This window comes from Thermobia domestica, chromosome 1, assembly GCF_964235325.1.
Source record: "Thermobia domestica chromosome 1, izTheDome1.hap1.1, whole genome shotgun sequence".
NCBI classification, from domain to species: Eukaryota; Metazoa; Arthropoda; class Insecta; order Zygentoma; family Lepismatidae; genus Thermobia; species Thermobia domestica.
Window position 1 is genome coordinate 213,288,775 of NC_137454.1, and position 16,264 is coordinate 213,305,038.

The window sequence follows — 16,264 nt, forward strand, 5'->3', positions numbered from 1 at the left end:
TATATTTTAGGTATTTAACACAGACAAGAATAGGGTAGTACAGAATTTTTAATATATTGTAGTAATGTGTAGTACTATATGTGCACTGTAACGAAATGAGTTAGTGTAGCTTGGCAAACGTACTAGCTTTTTATTAATAGAATAGTACCTAGGTAGATATATAGAACATATATAAAATATATGATATGTTTTCCACATTTGGAGATTTCTAAATATTCACAAAAATATATGTATGGAAGTATTCTACTTACATCTATGTACAATGTGTGAACGTTTAATTTGAATGCCTTGTCTTAGTTCAATACAAAATACAATATTTCATGTTTATTTAATAGCATGTTCAAGTAAAAATAACTTTGTGATTCATCGTACTTCTATATGGTTTAAATTAACATATTCCTTTTTGCTTTTTCAAAAATCAGACTGCAGTCCAGAGGAAGGTTTGAAATTTGAAATTTAAAGAAATAAAATCGCTGAGATCTAAATTTGAATAAAAGTTTATGTCTTTAGCGAATATTCCTGAAATAAATGGTGGCAGTAGGAGTTTTTATAGGATCAGGTATTAAAAAGTGATTCTAGAGCCGGTGACTCACCTCTTTAATTTCTATATATTTAGTTTTTTATATCATTCCAAACTATTTTAACTAAAGCTTACGTTTATATTATTTTTATATTATTTATTCATCATTAACATTGAAAATAACTAGAAAATTCACATTATATTATTATTATTATTATTATTATTATTATTATTATTATTATTATTATTATTATTATTATATAGTAGTAGTAGTAGTAGAAGAAGAAGAAGAAGAAGAAGAAGAAGAGGAAGATCATTTTCAAATTAAATGCAGAACAATGGCCCAATTACACTGAATTAAGTCGAGAACAAGAAAATAATTTCACAAGCTACAAATTAATTTTGCAATTCTCAGTTCAGAAATTTGGTTCTACAAGTGAGGATAAATTCTAATTGTGTGAGAAATGAATAATCAATGTAGACTTCGGAGAAAGGAAGATCCAATTATTTTTTATGTACATTCAATTTCATAAATTCCACACATTTCTTCTGTATTTGGAAACTGAGTGCATTTCAAATATATAGTCTCATTGAGGCTTAATGCTGGAAACAGATGTTGAACTTATAAAAATTGAATGTGAAGATTTCATGTAAACTAAAGCAAATACGGGGGAAAATGTCTGCTCCTATGAATGCATTATTTTTAACTGGTGGATAAAGTGAAGAAAATTTCTCATTTATTTTGAAATTAGCAAGAACAGTTTAATAATCTTTGTTCTGTTTCTTAATGCAATTTCTATAATTCATATGCATTACTCTCATTTTCTTCATGCAGACAGTGTGCTTACGTATAAAATGTTCCTTTAAGTATATGGTAGATTGAAGCCTGAAATTTTAATAAACTAATGAAATGAACATATTGCATTAATTTACCACATTCTATTAAATTCTAAACACTAAACAGACTTAGAGAAAGTCCCTGAGAAAACCTTCAGTAATTGTCTTTGACTAAAAAGAAAAGAAGGAAAAGTTAATTATTTTGATTAATGCTTAATTCTAAATTATTGTTTCGAAGTTTTACATTAGATTATTGTTTAGAACTGTTGTAGTTTATCGTTAAAATAATTACACAGTAACAAAGTTGTAGTTTATCGTTAAAATAATTACACAGTAACAAAGTTGTAGTTTATCGTTAAAATAAATACACAGTAACAAATACTTCTATTAGCAAATTATTCTCTGTGATATCTCGAAGAAGTGAATACTGCAAATTTGAAATATTTATTTTTGTCAATGTTTGCCACAACATATACGTTCTTTTTTTTTTATTATTATTATTTTTTAAATAATTTTAGAATTAGTGTCTCCTCAAGTATAATTATTTGTATATTAAAGCATGATGAAATATGTTTGATGAATTTACAAAAAGCCGAACATCGGATTTTGCTTGTGTTTGAAAAGATAAATTAATTTGTTGTGCAAAATTCATGGAAAAAATTAAAATATCTACTAAATAAGCTAATTATTTTAAAATTATTTATGAACAGTTAGATATGCATTTTTAATATATATTTGGTAAATTTCGTTAGGCCAAAAATATGAATGAAAGGGTATAAATTTTTCTTGTTACGTTTTTGTTTTGAACATTTATTGAAGTAATCAACTGCAAGAAGTGATTACTTCTAAATAATGATTTACATTTTTCAAACAAAATTTACTCAAAACAAAATAAATAAGAAAACTGAGTAACTGTGTGAGTGTGTCTGTGTGAAATTTATTTCAGTTTGTTTCACCAATAACTTGCGAAACTTCATTCCAGTTAATGATATTATTAATCAATTATATTACAATCAGAACGTCTTGATAGAGGGAAAACAGAGAGAGACCCAGGAAGAGGAAGACCAAGGATAGAAATCTAGATACGAAGAAGAGACCTTATCAAAGTATAAAACAGCTCTCCCAAGGAAGAGAAAAGTTTTAAAATGTCCATGTTACCAACCAACCTATGGTTGAGGCGAGGAAGAAGAAGAAGACAACCAGAAATATTCGAAAAAGACATTTCCGATGTAAAAATTACACATTATACGCAAAAGCCCAATTACATTTTCATTTGTTAATGCTAATTTCAATATTTCATCCTTGTTAATATACACATAGCATCTCTATATGTCAAAAATATACTGTACAGTCACTTTTATTATCATTTTACATAAAATAGTTAACATTGTAAAGCTGTGGATATATTTACGTTTAAAGTAGTAAAATAGTACTATCTAATTCTGTCTGTACAGAAACTTTACACATAAAATAGTCATCGAGTACACTTCTTAACGTATATCTTATTTACAAGTTTATGATTATAGAATATAATTTCCAAATCAAAATACTATCTATTCTTTAATATGCTTAGATTTTTAATATAATATAAATTACATTTCCTTGGTAATGCGTGCACCTATTACTTCTATTTTGATTAGTTATTTTCTTCAGTGCATAACTAGGTAAATATTTAAATAATATCCTCGTACTAAATTAATAAACACCGTAACACTAATTAAAATTGTACTGAACAGAGCTCAAATTCATCCGTCTATTCTTTTCGTTATAGAAAGTTTACAATAGTCTGTACTTAATCTTTCCTTGAGTTTATACACTTGACTTCATTATGTAATATTATTTTTATTCATACCTATACTGCATACTGATCCATTTTCCACAATATGACAAAATGTTACATGGCATAATCTAGAAATTACTTCTACAATGGTACATAACATTGAGTATTAATGTATAATTAGTAAATTTTAATATCTGTTTGTGACAGGTTCTAATCCTTCATATCGTAGGATTATTATAATTATTTAAGGAACGAATGATGTTATTCTCGTCTTCATTGCATGTTCACTTCAATATTAAATACAAAAAGATTTAAGTTAAAATTGATCTTACAAGTTCCATTTAAGCAGAGCAACTATGCAAAATACTCTTGAATACTCTTTACTATCTTTAGTGTAATTCAGAAATAGACGCAACTATTCGCGTGTCAAACATAGCTAGGCAAACTTTCTCCATTGATATGAAAGAAATATTCAAGATTTCAACAAAAGACATATAATTGAAGAATTTCTTCACATAATTGAGGAATATCTTAATAGAAAATCTGGAGTAACTTTATATTGTTATTTTTCATGTGCATATGTATAGTCTTCCTCTACTTCAGTACTATATCGGTTAAACTTAAGTTTTGAAATTTTTAGGATTTTTAAATGTCTTCAGCAAAATTACTTCCATTTGCTGTTTTGATAAGGGAGTAGTTACATGCTAAAAAGCAAGCCGATTAGTTTTGATATTTAGCCAAAATACAGATCAAGTTTGAATGCCTTTAGATTTTTATTATTAGAAATGGCACAGCTTCACATCTGATAGTTGCGATTTTTCTATGTTCGGGTAAATTTTCTCTTATTGGAGAGTGTAAACTTATATCTTTACTGTATAATATTACCGTATCTTTACCGTATATTTTCCTTATAATTGCCTTAGACGGTCAGATCTAGTTAAAATACTTTCAAGTACTCACTTATAAGAATCGAGATTTGAATATGAATATAGCAGTTAAGTTGTCCTGATTATCCAACTGCTCTGATCTACTACTTTTAATTTCAAAGCATCGTATTTAAAATTGTAACTGTTTCTTGCTTAAAATCAGCTTTCTTCGTCAGTAGTCTTTAAAATCCACATATTTAAAGCACTTTTTTCTTTTTTTTTAGCTCTACATCATTCAATTGAAAAATCATTTTTAAAAGAAATATTGTCACAAGAGCAAGTTCGAGAACTCTAATACATAAATTATTAACTCTTCGGGCTCTCAACAATTTAAAAAAAATCTAATGGTTTAATACCGAGATGATATTAAAATTCGTTGACGATTTTTTCTACAATTTTACCTAAATACATTTTATGAACAATTCAGTTTCGTTTGTCACTGCCCTTAATTTAAATTATTGATTCTCCTCTTGTAATGGTAACAAGGAGTTTGCTTCCTCTAAAAGTCTGAAACATGATAGAATTTTAAATTAACGGTTTACTTTATGCACTATCTCTATACACATAATCCCTGAATATACAATTCCCAATTAATTATTTAGTGAAATGAAATATACAAGAAGTATATGCTTTAAGAGAGTATTATTTGTCTCACAGTTACTCGTATGTCATGTTCCGAAGGGTATTCTCAAGAACATTCAAAGTTTTATGTCTTCTGGTCATGTATTAGTAATAAATTTCGAATAACGCTTTTGCTTCTTACGCATAAAATCCCCATTGTTCAGCAGGAACATCACCCTTCTGGGTGTTACTTGAATATCAGTTGCGTGGGAATACCGATATGTAGGATACACGGGGCATCTTATCAGCCGGCTTGAACTCATTGCCAATGGTCACGGGCTTATTATTCATCGCCTTTACTGTATTCTTCTGTTTCCTTTTATGATAAAATACCTCTCCTGCTAATGTGATCATAGCCAGGGCCAATCCAAACAAAGTAGCTATGAACACGCCACCTGTAATACAAAAGTTATTTGATTAGTTGTTCTATAAAGTTAACCATAAGACTAGTAAAGTACGTCTAATACGTCTCATAAATCTGAAACAATATGTACTATATACAATATCAAATTAAAAACCAATCTATCTATCTATCTATATATATATTATATATATATATAATAACATACTGTTAATTAGGATATGTATTAGTAATTTTCCTCTTCAGGTGGTACTATGACAACAAGTTGCAAACATAGAGAAACAATGTAAATATTCTTGATAATTTAAATATTGTTATGATGAGATTATTGTTATTTCATAGTTCTTGTCCAACTTAATAACTAGTAGTAAATGTTTTATTTTTTTTTTTTTATCAGCATCATAATTTTACAAACGTATCCACAATATAATACCACAAATCTCGTTAACGGTCAGTTTCACACAAAATAATTTTCATCTCTCTCTTTCTTTATATTTTTATTTTATTTTATTTTATTTATTGTATGTTTTTATACTAAATTTCTTTGTATCTCGATTTACGAGAAACAACTTGTAATGTTGCATACCCAAGCTTTCCAAGGTAATACCCTCGCTATCATCTGTGTTCGGACAGGAACCTCGTTGCGAAGCGTTCCAGTAGCGACCAGAGAGTGTTTCAAAGTAGCGTTCTTTCTGCAAGTCAAGAATCCTATTGGAAGAGAGAAAATGGTAGATTAAAGATGGAAGTAAACTTAGATTTGAATTTACTGCAAGGCAAAAGAAATACGATTTTCAATTTTGTTAAACTACCGAAATGCTAAAAAATTAATTATATAATATCGATTACACACAGCGTTATACTTTTTACTATGTATTTAACTTTTAATTAGTGTCACAAGAAACACTATCAGTATAAAACTAATTTCACGAGCACATCGTCTATTATAAGCTACATTCCACAAACTTCTGGAATGTCTCAACTTCCTACTTCTTTCTTCTACTTCCTTTTATAACAAGGGTATGTGCACAAATTCATAAATTTATGCGTTTATGAAAGAAGTACATTGTGAACAAATCCTTGATACTTGCTATTATTAATTGAATTAATATCAATCAACTTAAGTACTCATCAGTTTCCTAAGAACTTCAGTTTTATAAGTGTATTTCTAAATATTATATTAGTTATGAAAAACTTTCAAAAAGTTTAAAGTTGTTCATTAAATAACTCGTATTAACCTTAGAGTTACTGTAAACTTGAAATAAAATATCGACCTCAGGGCCTCCAATATGCTTAGCACTCATGAAATTTTCAGTTATTTGTTGGTACATATGGATGCATGAATGTAAGTGGACTTATGTCAACACCTCCAAAACTGATCTATTCCCTTGTCTCAATGTTCCGGCAACAGGCGTGATCAGTCTCCAAGTATACGCTATTATATATTAATAAAAGAGTAAAAGTGATTTATTAATTAATATTCAGGTCATACTGCTATAGCTAGAAACGTTAAATTTGAAAATATACCACTTTTGCCGTGGGATTTTATATATATATATATATATATATATATATATATAAAATCCCACGAATACCGGGGTTAGGGAGAGAAAACTCGGCATACAAGCTCCTCATTAAAAATAATTGAAATTGAAAACGTTGGATTGGATTAGATTGAAGTTTAGTGTCCCTTCTAGCACCATAACTGTATGAGACAATGACTTACAGCTTCACATGGAATCCGAACTACATGAACTCCAGCAAGAATCGAACCAAGATCTCCTGTACCAAGGCGAATACGCTAACCATATATCCACGAGGGAGGTGAAATGAAAACGTCTTAGAAAATTCCTCTTTCAAAAGGAAAAGAGAGTAATTTCTAAACTATTCCGATTTCCAATTTCTTGATCAAAAAGGAAAATGAAAAAAAAGATAAAAGCAGTGTGAGGATTCGCTTAGGCGTGTAATTATGTATATAAACTCTTAATTATAAGTAAAAAGTATATTTGTTTCAGCATTTTCGAAAATTCCGTCCCTAAACGGAGAAAGGAGAGCAATTTTTCTAATATTGAAATTTTCGACTACAGTGTGAAATTCGGTTTATAAATTCGTCGTTTTTATTTTTTTTAAAGAGCAAACAATGTTGCAGCATTTTCGAAAATTCCTCCTTCGAAACAAGAAAAGAAAGCATTTTCTACAGTACTAGTTCAGCCTTATTCATCTCGTGCGGAGAACGACACTTCTACTAGTTATATAGTATACTAAAACTGGATTAAAAAAAAAAAAAAAACTTTTGTATATGAAACTTAAAAGGGTTAAATTTAGCGCTAATCTTAAACAGTATAGAAAAAGAAACGATCGTAATTTTTATTCAAGTTTCCCCAAGAAGAATGTTAAAAGAATAAATGTATCAATAAAAGAAAAGGTATGAAAACATATCTGTATGACAATAAACGGATACAAACACCATTCTATACTTTCTTTCCCCTAGTATGAAATCAGAAAATTAGCTTTTGAAATGTTACAATTTCGTTGGTGCCGGAAATGATTAAATTACTTGATTTATCCATTTATTAAATGCATTAAATTAATTTCATATGAAGAAGTTAATAAATTCTGGTAAAGACAGTAATGATATTCACACGAAACTTACATTAATGAATGAATCTTGCTGGTAGTTGAAGTAGTCAGTATCATATATCCTCTCATACACTAAATATGTTTGGCTTTTAACTTCATAGTTTAGTTTTTTAGGTTTAACAAATTCATTTTATATTTGAGGTTAAACTGCTGCCAAACAAAACAATAAAATGAGATGAACTATTTCAGTTTAAGTCCCACAATTATGCCTTTTAGGCTAAAGGAGACAGTTGATTGAGGCAAGTGAGTGATGAAGGAAGAATTAGGGGAATAAAAAAATGGGAGAAAACGAGAGTACTCGAGGAAACTCATGGACACGATGTTGTCCGCCACAAACTTACTTGGCCTGGAATCGAACCAGGGACCCCACGCACTCGAGATAAATGCTCTAGCACTGAGCCATTGTGCCTTTCAATAACAACAATATTCTAAGCTCTGTATACGCTCTTATATCCTAAATATGTGATATATATACCAACTCATATGCTAAAATGCGAGGTTTTAACCTCGCCAATATTTTGTTTTTTTTTTAACCAAAAAAAGAATCTATTAACTTCAAAAAATTCTAACCTGAGCACACATTTCCATATATGAGATATAAGATTTAGGTAGTCACCGTTAACTTAACTTGATTGACTTAATGAATTCAGGTTAATGGATTGACTTAACAAATTCGGCCGAACTATTGCTCTAGGTGTATATTACAAAAAAAGTCCAAAAAATACACTTTCGTTCAAGAGTTATCGTGTAGAATAACGGACGGACAAAGAAAAGAATGAACGGATTAACATTACAATTTTATGTGACCCATTACCGTGATCCTAATATTTCTTTCGGAAAAGAAACGAAAGGAAAATATATATATAGAGAAAAAGAAAGAAAGAAAATAAATTGATTTACTGTTTGCTAATGTCTTCTTGGAGATGACTTCCTTGTTGTACTGCTATGGCATAAGGTTGTTCGGCAAATGGTTCACCAACTTCTGTTAAGTTACAGTTTCTGTATACTTCATATTTAATCTCCATAGCATCATGAATGAAAGCAAATTCACCGTCCTCACTGTCCAAAACCTGTAATACGAAGTACATTGAACTATTTGATTATACAACAACTATATAAATATTTATATATTTGTATAGAATTAAATTAAAATTATGGAAGTATTTGTCTTAATATTTATTCTTCTTATATCAAATTATCATGAGCGTGTCTGACATGTAAAAATTGAAGGGAATGACTAGAATAAAAATGCTATTTGACCTCAACTGAATTTACATTAAAATCGAGAGGTAAATGGGAAGCTACTGAAATTAAGAGCTAACAGGATTCGCTTTCTACTTCTACAGTACAATTAATTATAATATTCTTTCATCACTGGTTAAGTCACTTGCTACATATTTAATAGTTTTCATATATTATGATCCTTAGGGAATTATACCATTAGTCCTATGTTTTAATTTTATACACCTTTCATCATAGCTAAAAGTAAACTTTCTTCTCCAACAATGTCCTAACATCTCTCTTATTATTACTGATTACATTCTTTTAACTTTATTATTCCTATTGCTATTCAATGGTTTATTGTTCCATTCAATGGTTCGTACGGTATCTCCTCAACGTACACATTTCTGAGAACTCAAGTACAATAGTTTTTGTTGTCTTTTCATAATGCCTACGTTTCTGCTCCATATAGTGCAATATCTGGCATTTAACAAATTTTCATACATCTTAATTTACATAGTGTGCTTCTCATTATTATCACCACGCTTATCTTAACACTAGAAGGACCAAAACTTTTATCCCCCTAGAAGTACCGAGCCGTCATTTTGACGGCTATTTAATTCCAAGAGATGTATATAATTGTTCTTTATATTTCTCATATTTTAGCTTGAATTTAATGTTTAATCGACTAGCTTATGTTTTACGTAAGTTTTTCTCGTGATACAATACAGGCTGATCCACTAAACCCCGTCAATATATTAAATATAATATTAATATCGGAAGTTCGCCCATAGGACAGTGATATGAAAAGTTAAAATAAAGGAATAATATTTATATTCCTACGTATGAAACCCTTTTCATACATGTCACATGATCACCCTACCTGTCCTGTAGACATTGGCTGGGCTACTTTTCTTTAGCCAAATGAACCAGTATAATGAACCAAAATAATTAGTTTTATATCGAACTTTTTTTTACATGGAAGTGGATTTACATTTCCATACATTTTTCTTTCAACTTGTATGCATTAAACTAGTGGTAGCAACACTTTCCTCGTGCTTACATTTGTGTACTCTGAGTGGATTTCCTGATTGCAATCCATAAACCTTTGTAGTGAACATATTCTGTTCTTCCTGTTTCAAGCACATTTTGAGAAGTTCTCCTCTATTTGGACGCAAACTACCAATCAAGGTCATCTGTTTCTTTTTCAAAGATTCGGCTCATTTTTAACCTGTAAGAAAAGTTAACGCAAGTAACATTCAGTCCTCCGTTACTGAGAAAAGGATCCATCGTTTTCAGAACAATATATTCGCCTAAATGTAAGTCCCGACGTCATTCTTAGTCGTTTCCCAGGTACGGAAAGACTTTTAGTTCATACAGTAACTTTACAAGTGCAAGCAAACAAATTTGAATCCAAATTTGTCAGGCTTGTTAGGCATACATTACATGAATTTGCATCTCATCTTAGTAGAGAATAACTGCTCATCTACACAAACACAGTCGTGGCTTTTATAGTGCCTGATGCAATTTTCAATGAATAAGTTCTACACAGATGAAGTTTGCTTTTGGCCTTGAAGAGTTAGGACATTTTTCATCAAATCAAAGATACTTCATTATTTCAAGAAATATCTTTCTTTCCATAATCTTTCTGAAAACGCTGGTCCACAGCTCACGTTCTATAGTTCATTTACGGGTATATCTGAAGCTACACGAAATATCAATATTGCTAGAAATGAAACAAGTTCTGCAATTGACAGTAGTCAAAGAGAACCTTGACGCTGTCTGAGCTTCAACAACGGTGCATTTCAGAATGTTTTTCAACATTGTTTCGTCTATGAACAAGCGGAAATCACTACCAAAGTCACCATCTTCATATGATGTAACGCATACTATAACAAACAGGTTTCTCGCGAAGAATGTCGTGTGAGGCAGTACGCCCAGCTTTTTTCTGTCTGTGCACTTAACTCCAACCTGCCCCGTGAGCTGCTCTAAAAATATTTGATCGATTACTTCTGGATACTTCTGTATCTGTTTCCTTCCTCTTATCCGAAGAAGTAGCTTGAGACACTGCATTCTCGCTACTACTGTTGTCTTCATCGAAGCAGTCTCCCTGTTGTTCTTCCAAGCGAAAATCATTTTAACTCAAATCTTAGAAAGCACGTAACATTTTATCAGGTCTCATCTTGCTTTTGTAATTATTCATATGTACCTTCAAGAAAATATTTTTTCCTACAGAGAGCAATGTTACCAACAAGATACGAACATAATTGAAGAAGAATATCATTCAAAGAAGTGACATATATACTTTTCCGTACAGCCTTGAAAAGCAGAAAAAAAACATATAAAATAGCAAACTCGTTTGAAAAAAAATAATGTAAAATATTTCAAAATGTATTATTTCCAACAGAGATACTACCATATAGGGTACAACCTATAAAACAGTCCACATAAACAACAAAATATAAATTTTTAAATGAGGCAGTCAAATTGACGGTCTGGTCCTTCTAGGGGTATACAACAAAAATATGTATTTATTTAAAATAGACACACAATGTTTATATGCTATATCAAACCTCTCTTTAAAATAATAAAAGTCCTAAAGTATGGTTGCGTAAGTCAAAGAAATTTATGAGATATAGAAAATTGTTTTACGTGATGCCGTCAGAATGACGGCTTGGTCCTTCTAGTGTTAAAGATATTTCACCACTTCTCACCTAACTTTTATTTATCGTTTTAATTTCACATCTCCGGTAACAATACTACCCAAGTATTGAAAACTACCACCTATTCTACTTTCTTCCCTCAGACTTCTACAATTGTCACAGCCTCAATCATCCGATCCATCATTGCTTTAGGTTTTATCGTATTCATTTTCATTTCAAATCATTTACATAGTTTTTCTTTTTTTTCTGAGATCATGTTAATTTTCATGTTTTCAAATTTCCCAACAATAACCATATCTTTTGAAAAGCAAACATATTAGATCCTATCAAATTAACCTGTTCCCTAATCAAATTATTCTTCGCTACTCTTTTAGATAGTACAATAAGGTTGCTGAAAGGTAAAATTTTTGTCAAACACCTCTTCCAACTACAGTGTCTTATATCATTTCTTATATTCCAATTTTTGATGATTGATTTATATCTTAGTTTCTTCCGAATCTGATCTTTCATACATCACACACATTTTCCAGATTACCTAGTTCAAGCAATTAATAGTCTTTTCCGTAAATCAACGAATACTATATACGCTTCCCTCCCTTTGTCTGAAAAGCTTCTATCTACTTTATTAGACGAAAACTAATTGAATTTTGTGCTATGTCATCTTCCAAATCAAAACTGCTCAACTTCCGTACTTCTTCGTCTATACACTCTCTTTCATATTCTAATCTGAATTTTTACCGCCTAGGATGTGAAACTAAGACACTGGTGGAAAATCTGTGTTTGCAATCCTAGGATGACAGAAGCAAACGCCTATAAGTGTATTCGACCGTGGCTGTATACTGAGGCAGCGAGATGTTGGATGATCATTCCTTGAATTGCCTCTCGCATGTCAAATGTCGTTCAGTAATCTCTCGGTGACATACACTATGGACGGCAGAGAGCCCCACAGCCGATATGCCCTCTTCAGTTCCTCCGCGACGTACCGAATTGCTCTTGGAAAGAAGGACCATTCTGGCAGCTCTAATTGCCAGGACGACAAATGCCATTGGTACCAGAGCCATTATAGTTCCCAAAGTACTAAATACAATAAGAGTATGGACATTAAACAATCTATTGTTAAATATAGATCTCCCATTCTGCATTTCTTTCGCACGATTGCTCCTGGCATCTGCACATTGCCAAGAACGTTTTCAGTGGTGTCGAAAGGGACTGTAGTGGCAGGGTAAAGGAAGGATGGTGGTATTTACCGTTGTGAGAAGTTTGTATTTTAGACATAGTGACGAATTTAAACTTGCATTTGAGAGGGAAATTTCAATGTCAGTTCTCATTCGTCATTTAAGACTGACACTTCATATTCCGGTGTTTGATAAGAGAAGAGGAAATAAGCTACATCCCTTTCGTCTCTGGTCTCCATCCAGGAAATAGGTGTAGTACGTCGTGGATTCGTGATGTCAATCTTGTCCGCCGATATTATCTGGACACTTCCTCGGACTTCATCTTCCAACACCATATACACTGCCAAATGAACTCAGTGTGTTCTACCCAGTATAAGCCTTCTACTTTAGCCTACTCGGTTTCTGGACCTAAGCCTTATCGAGCACGTGTGAGGTGTGGTGGAGTGGCGCCTCGTCACCAGCAGCCTCTGACTGCGACCATTTCCCAAACATGCATAGTTTAATGAACCTGACCTTCTACACATCCAAACAGTTTTATGGCCGATTTAAGAATTTACATTCTATTAAGGCAAGTACTGTATGCTTTCGAATATGTTCAGAAGTACCATGAGTACCGTGTTTGGAACACTACTACCTACCATTGCCTCCTTCCTGTCTCCTAATGTTGGGACAGATTCGTGAACTAATACTGTGTATTGTAAAACACGTTTGCGCCAGTGTAGTTCTATAGTCTTTGTTCTCCTAATGAAATCATAATTCTGTGTAAGAAATCTTATATCTACTCTCTCGTCATATGATTACAAATTTCGAACTTTTTTCCTTCTCCTATATTCTTTTTTTTTTTTTTTTTTTAAAAAAAAACGCTATAGATCTACCTTTTCATTTTTCATGACACAACTTTTAAACTTGTCCGTTAGTATCACAATTTTTTCCACCTTCGTTTACTTTGTTTTCATCTTTAATGCTCAAATCACACAGTTTTGTGTGTGTGTGTGTGTGTCTCATACAACTTAATGTGTCCTTTCCATTTGTCTCAATTTGCACTTCGTTCGTTAAAGACTCGTTTAATCCTTAGATTCTATATTATCATAGTAGTTTTCTTTTGCTACCTTTCTATTTCCATTCAATTTATCTTCAAATACATTATTAAAATTTCTCTATCACTTAAAATTTCTCTTGTTACTTTTACGTCTATTAAACACTTTCCCTGTCTTTGTCGATTTTACTTCTTAATTCGCAGTTCCAATTTCTATAAATTGTTCTACATCCTTCAGTGCAACTTTGTTTACATCGTTTTCTTACCTTAGTTTCCCAAAATTTCTTCTATAACCCATGCTTTGTAGTTGCGCTACCTTCATCATAGCATACTTTCACTCGCAAAGTTTGAAATGCTACTACAACTATTTAATTTCTGTATCTACTACCTCTCAACTCATATACTATTCATCGAAATTTTAAACAAATCTTGTTTTTACTTCCCAATCCTTGAATTTTTCAGTATCTACCTAGTTATCTCCTACTTTCCTTCCTGGCTATACTTTTCAGAAGGATTCCAGTTTAATATGCACAAAATATGAAAATCTGAAAACTTGTGCTTTCTTCTTCTCCTTCTTCTTCCTTATCACGGTGTTCATCATAATTTTCTATCACACTACATGTGAAGTAGATCACTTGCTACAAATTTAGAAGCTTCCATACACAAACGTCATTAGATAACTTTGTCTTGATATAGCTACTGTACCATGCTTCGTATCCTTTAATATTGTCCAGTAATTCTAATCTTTCTCTATCTATCTTGTTTTACTTCCATCATAACATGCCACTCAGAAGAAAATTCCTCCTCAGAAAACAAGTTTAATATAAGTAGATACACAGCATAATACCCATGATACACTTAACAACAGATATAACATCATTTTTTCTTCCTATTTATTTACTTTTTCCATGCAAGTACTTCCAGAATTCTTCCATTTCCTCTCCTACACACAATTTTGGGAGAGACGCGTCCTCCTGTTCCCCAGTTAGAGATACATTTAAATTCATTACTCCAATCTATTTGTAGCAAGACTTAAGTTTAACAATGGTTATTCGTGTGATCCTTATCTGTTATGAACTATAGAAATGTCAATTGCACAAAGTATTCATTTTTATTGCATATATATACCATATATATCGTATTTTTCTCTGTAAGCATTGTAGCATTAACGAGATTTATGAATCACAAGCAATAGTCTGTTTGTATAGTACAGGCGAATAAACTTAATTTAAATATTAATAACAAGAAATGTAATTTACATTCCAAACGTCATGTTGGTTTACCTTCTGAAATCCAACAGAGGAATTCTCCACTGGCCCAGTCGTATTTATAGCTAAGAGAATGTGACCATATTGTTCTTTGATTGGATAATCCCACACTCTGTACTTGGTTTGGTCACTTGTGCTGTTCAGTGTAATTTCTTTCCATACCCTGTTAACGAATCAAATATTAGTTAATTCTCAGAAAAACAAGTAAAATTAAAATAAATAAAGGTTACAGTTTTTCTTTATTTCATTTAATTAGCTCGGAACTTTTTTTAACATAAAAAAATGGGTTCTTCATAGTTAATGATGAATGTAAATCATTAAAAAAAATGTAAGATTGCTATGCAATATTTTTGTCCTAAACACTAGTTCTACATGTATATTTGATGCATGGGGTCCCGGATTCGATTCCCGGTGGGAGAGTCTTGAGAAATGTAAACGTATAATGGTCGTTCGGATTCCACCTTAAACTGTAGGTCCATGTCTCATATAGCCTCGGTGGTGAAAAAGACGTTTAAATCTATTTATTACTTTCAACCTTTGGTTGTATTTAAAAGGCTACTAAATTAAGTACTTGATACTAAATAAGATATTCATTTCAATTTCATGAGCTTTGGTATTATAAACCAAAAAAATAATATTGATCGACAAATCTTTCAAACTGTTCTATGTATTTTCTTAGCAATTGCCTTATATTGTTTGTTATTCTAATATAAATGTGCTTTCTTTTGAAAAATATAATTTTTATGCATGTATACATTCATATATAAAATAAAACTTATCTACATGTCTCTACACATGTAAGTACCTCAAAACATAAACAAAATAAACCGTGCTTAATGTTTTCGATTGTCATTATCATCATCGTCAAGTGTAAAAAATTAACATAGAAGAAATCAATCATTATCTACTGTCGATAGTAGGTTATGATCAGTGTTGCCAACTACCTCTGAAGAAAATAGGCTAGATGAGCTTCAGAAATAAGCTTTTTTACGCAAAAAATGGCTAGATTTTGAACTGCTAACCTGTAACCCATATTGTAGATTTTACACCCCTTTTTCTGTGTGTAGGATTACGAGTATAAGTGAGTTATAGTTCAATTTGAAGTGATGAATTTTATTCGCTGGAGATTAATAAGCAACATAGACGACTTAAATCACAATAAAATCCATCAACAACTCATCGGATTTGTGGAAGTCAACAGACATATTATCAGTTGAAT

At 31.3% G+C, this 16,264-nt stretch overlaps 1 protein-coding gene across 1 annotated transcript in view; it reads right to left on the reverse strand.

Moving 5' to 3' along the window:
* Positions 1-720: 720 nt before the first annotated feature.
* Positions 721-16,264, reverse strand: part of LOC145693573 (ionotropic receptor coreceptor Ir8a-like) — a 94,028-nt gene continuing 78,484 nt past the window's right edge. The window contains exons 9-12 of the mRNA XM_081769674.1: positions 15,061-15,208; positions 8,583-8,752; positions 5,632-5,753; positions 721-5,079 (exon numbers count right to left, since the gene is read on the reverse strand). Coding sequence (XP_081625800.1) covers positions 4,883-5,079; positions 5,632-5,753; positions 8,583-8,752; positions 15,061-15,208 — 637 coding nt within the window. The 3' untranslated portion in view covers positions 721-4,882. The remainder of the gene's footprint in view (positions 5,080-5,631; positions 5,754-8,582; positions 8,753-15,060; positions 15,209-16,264) is intronic.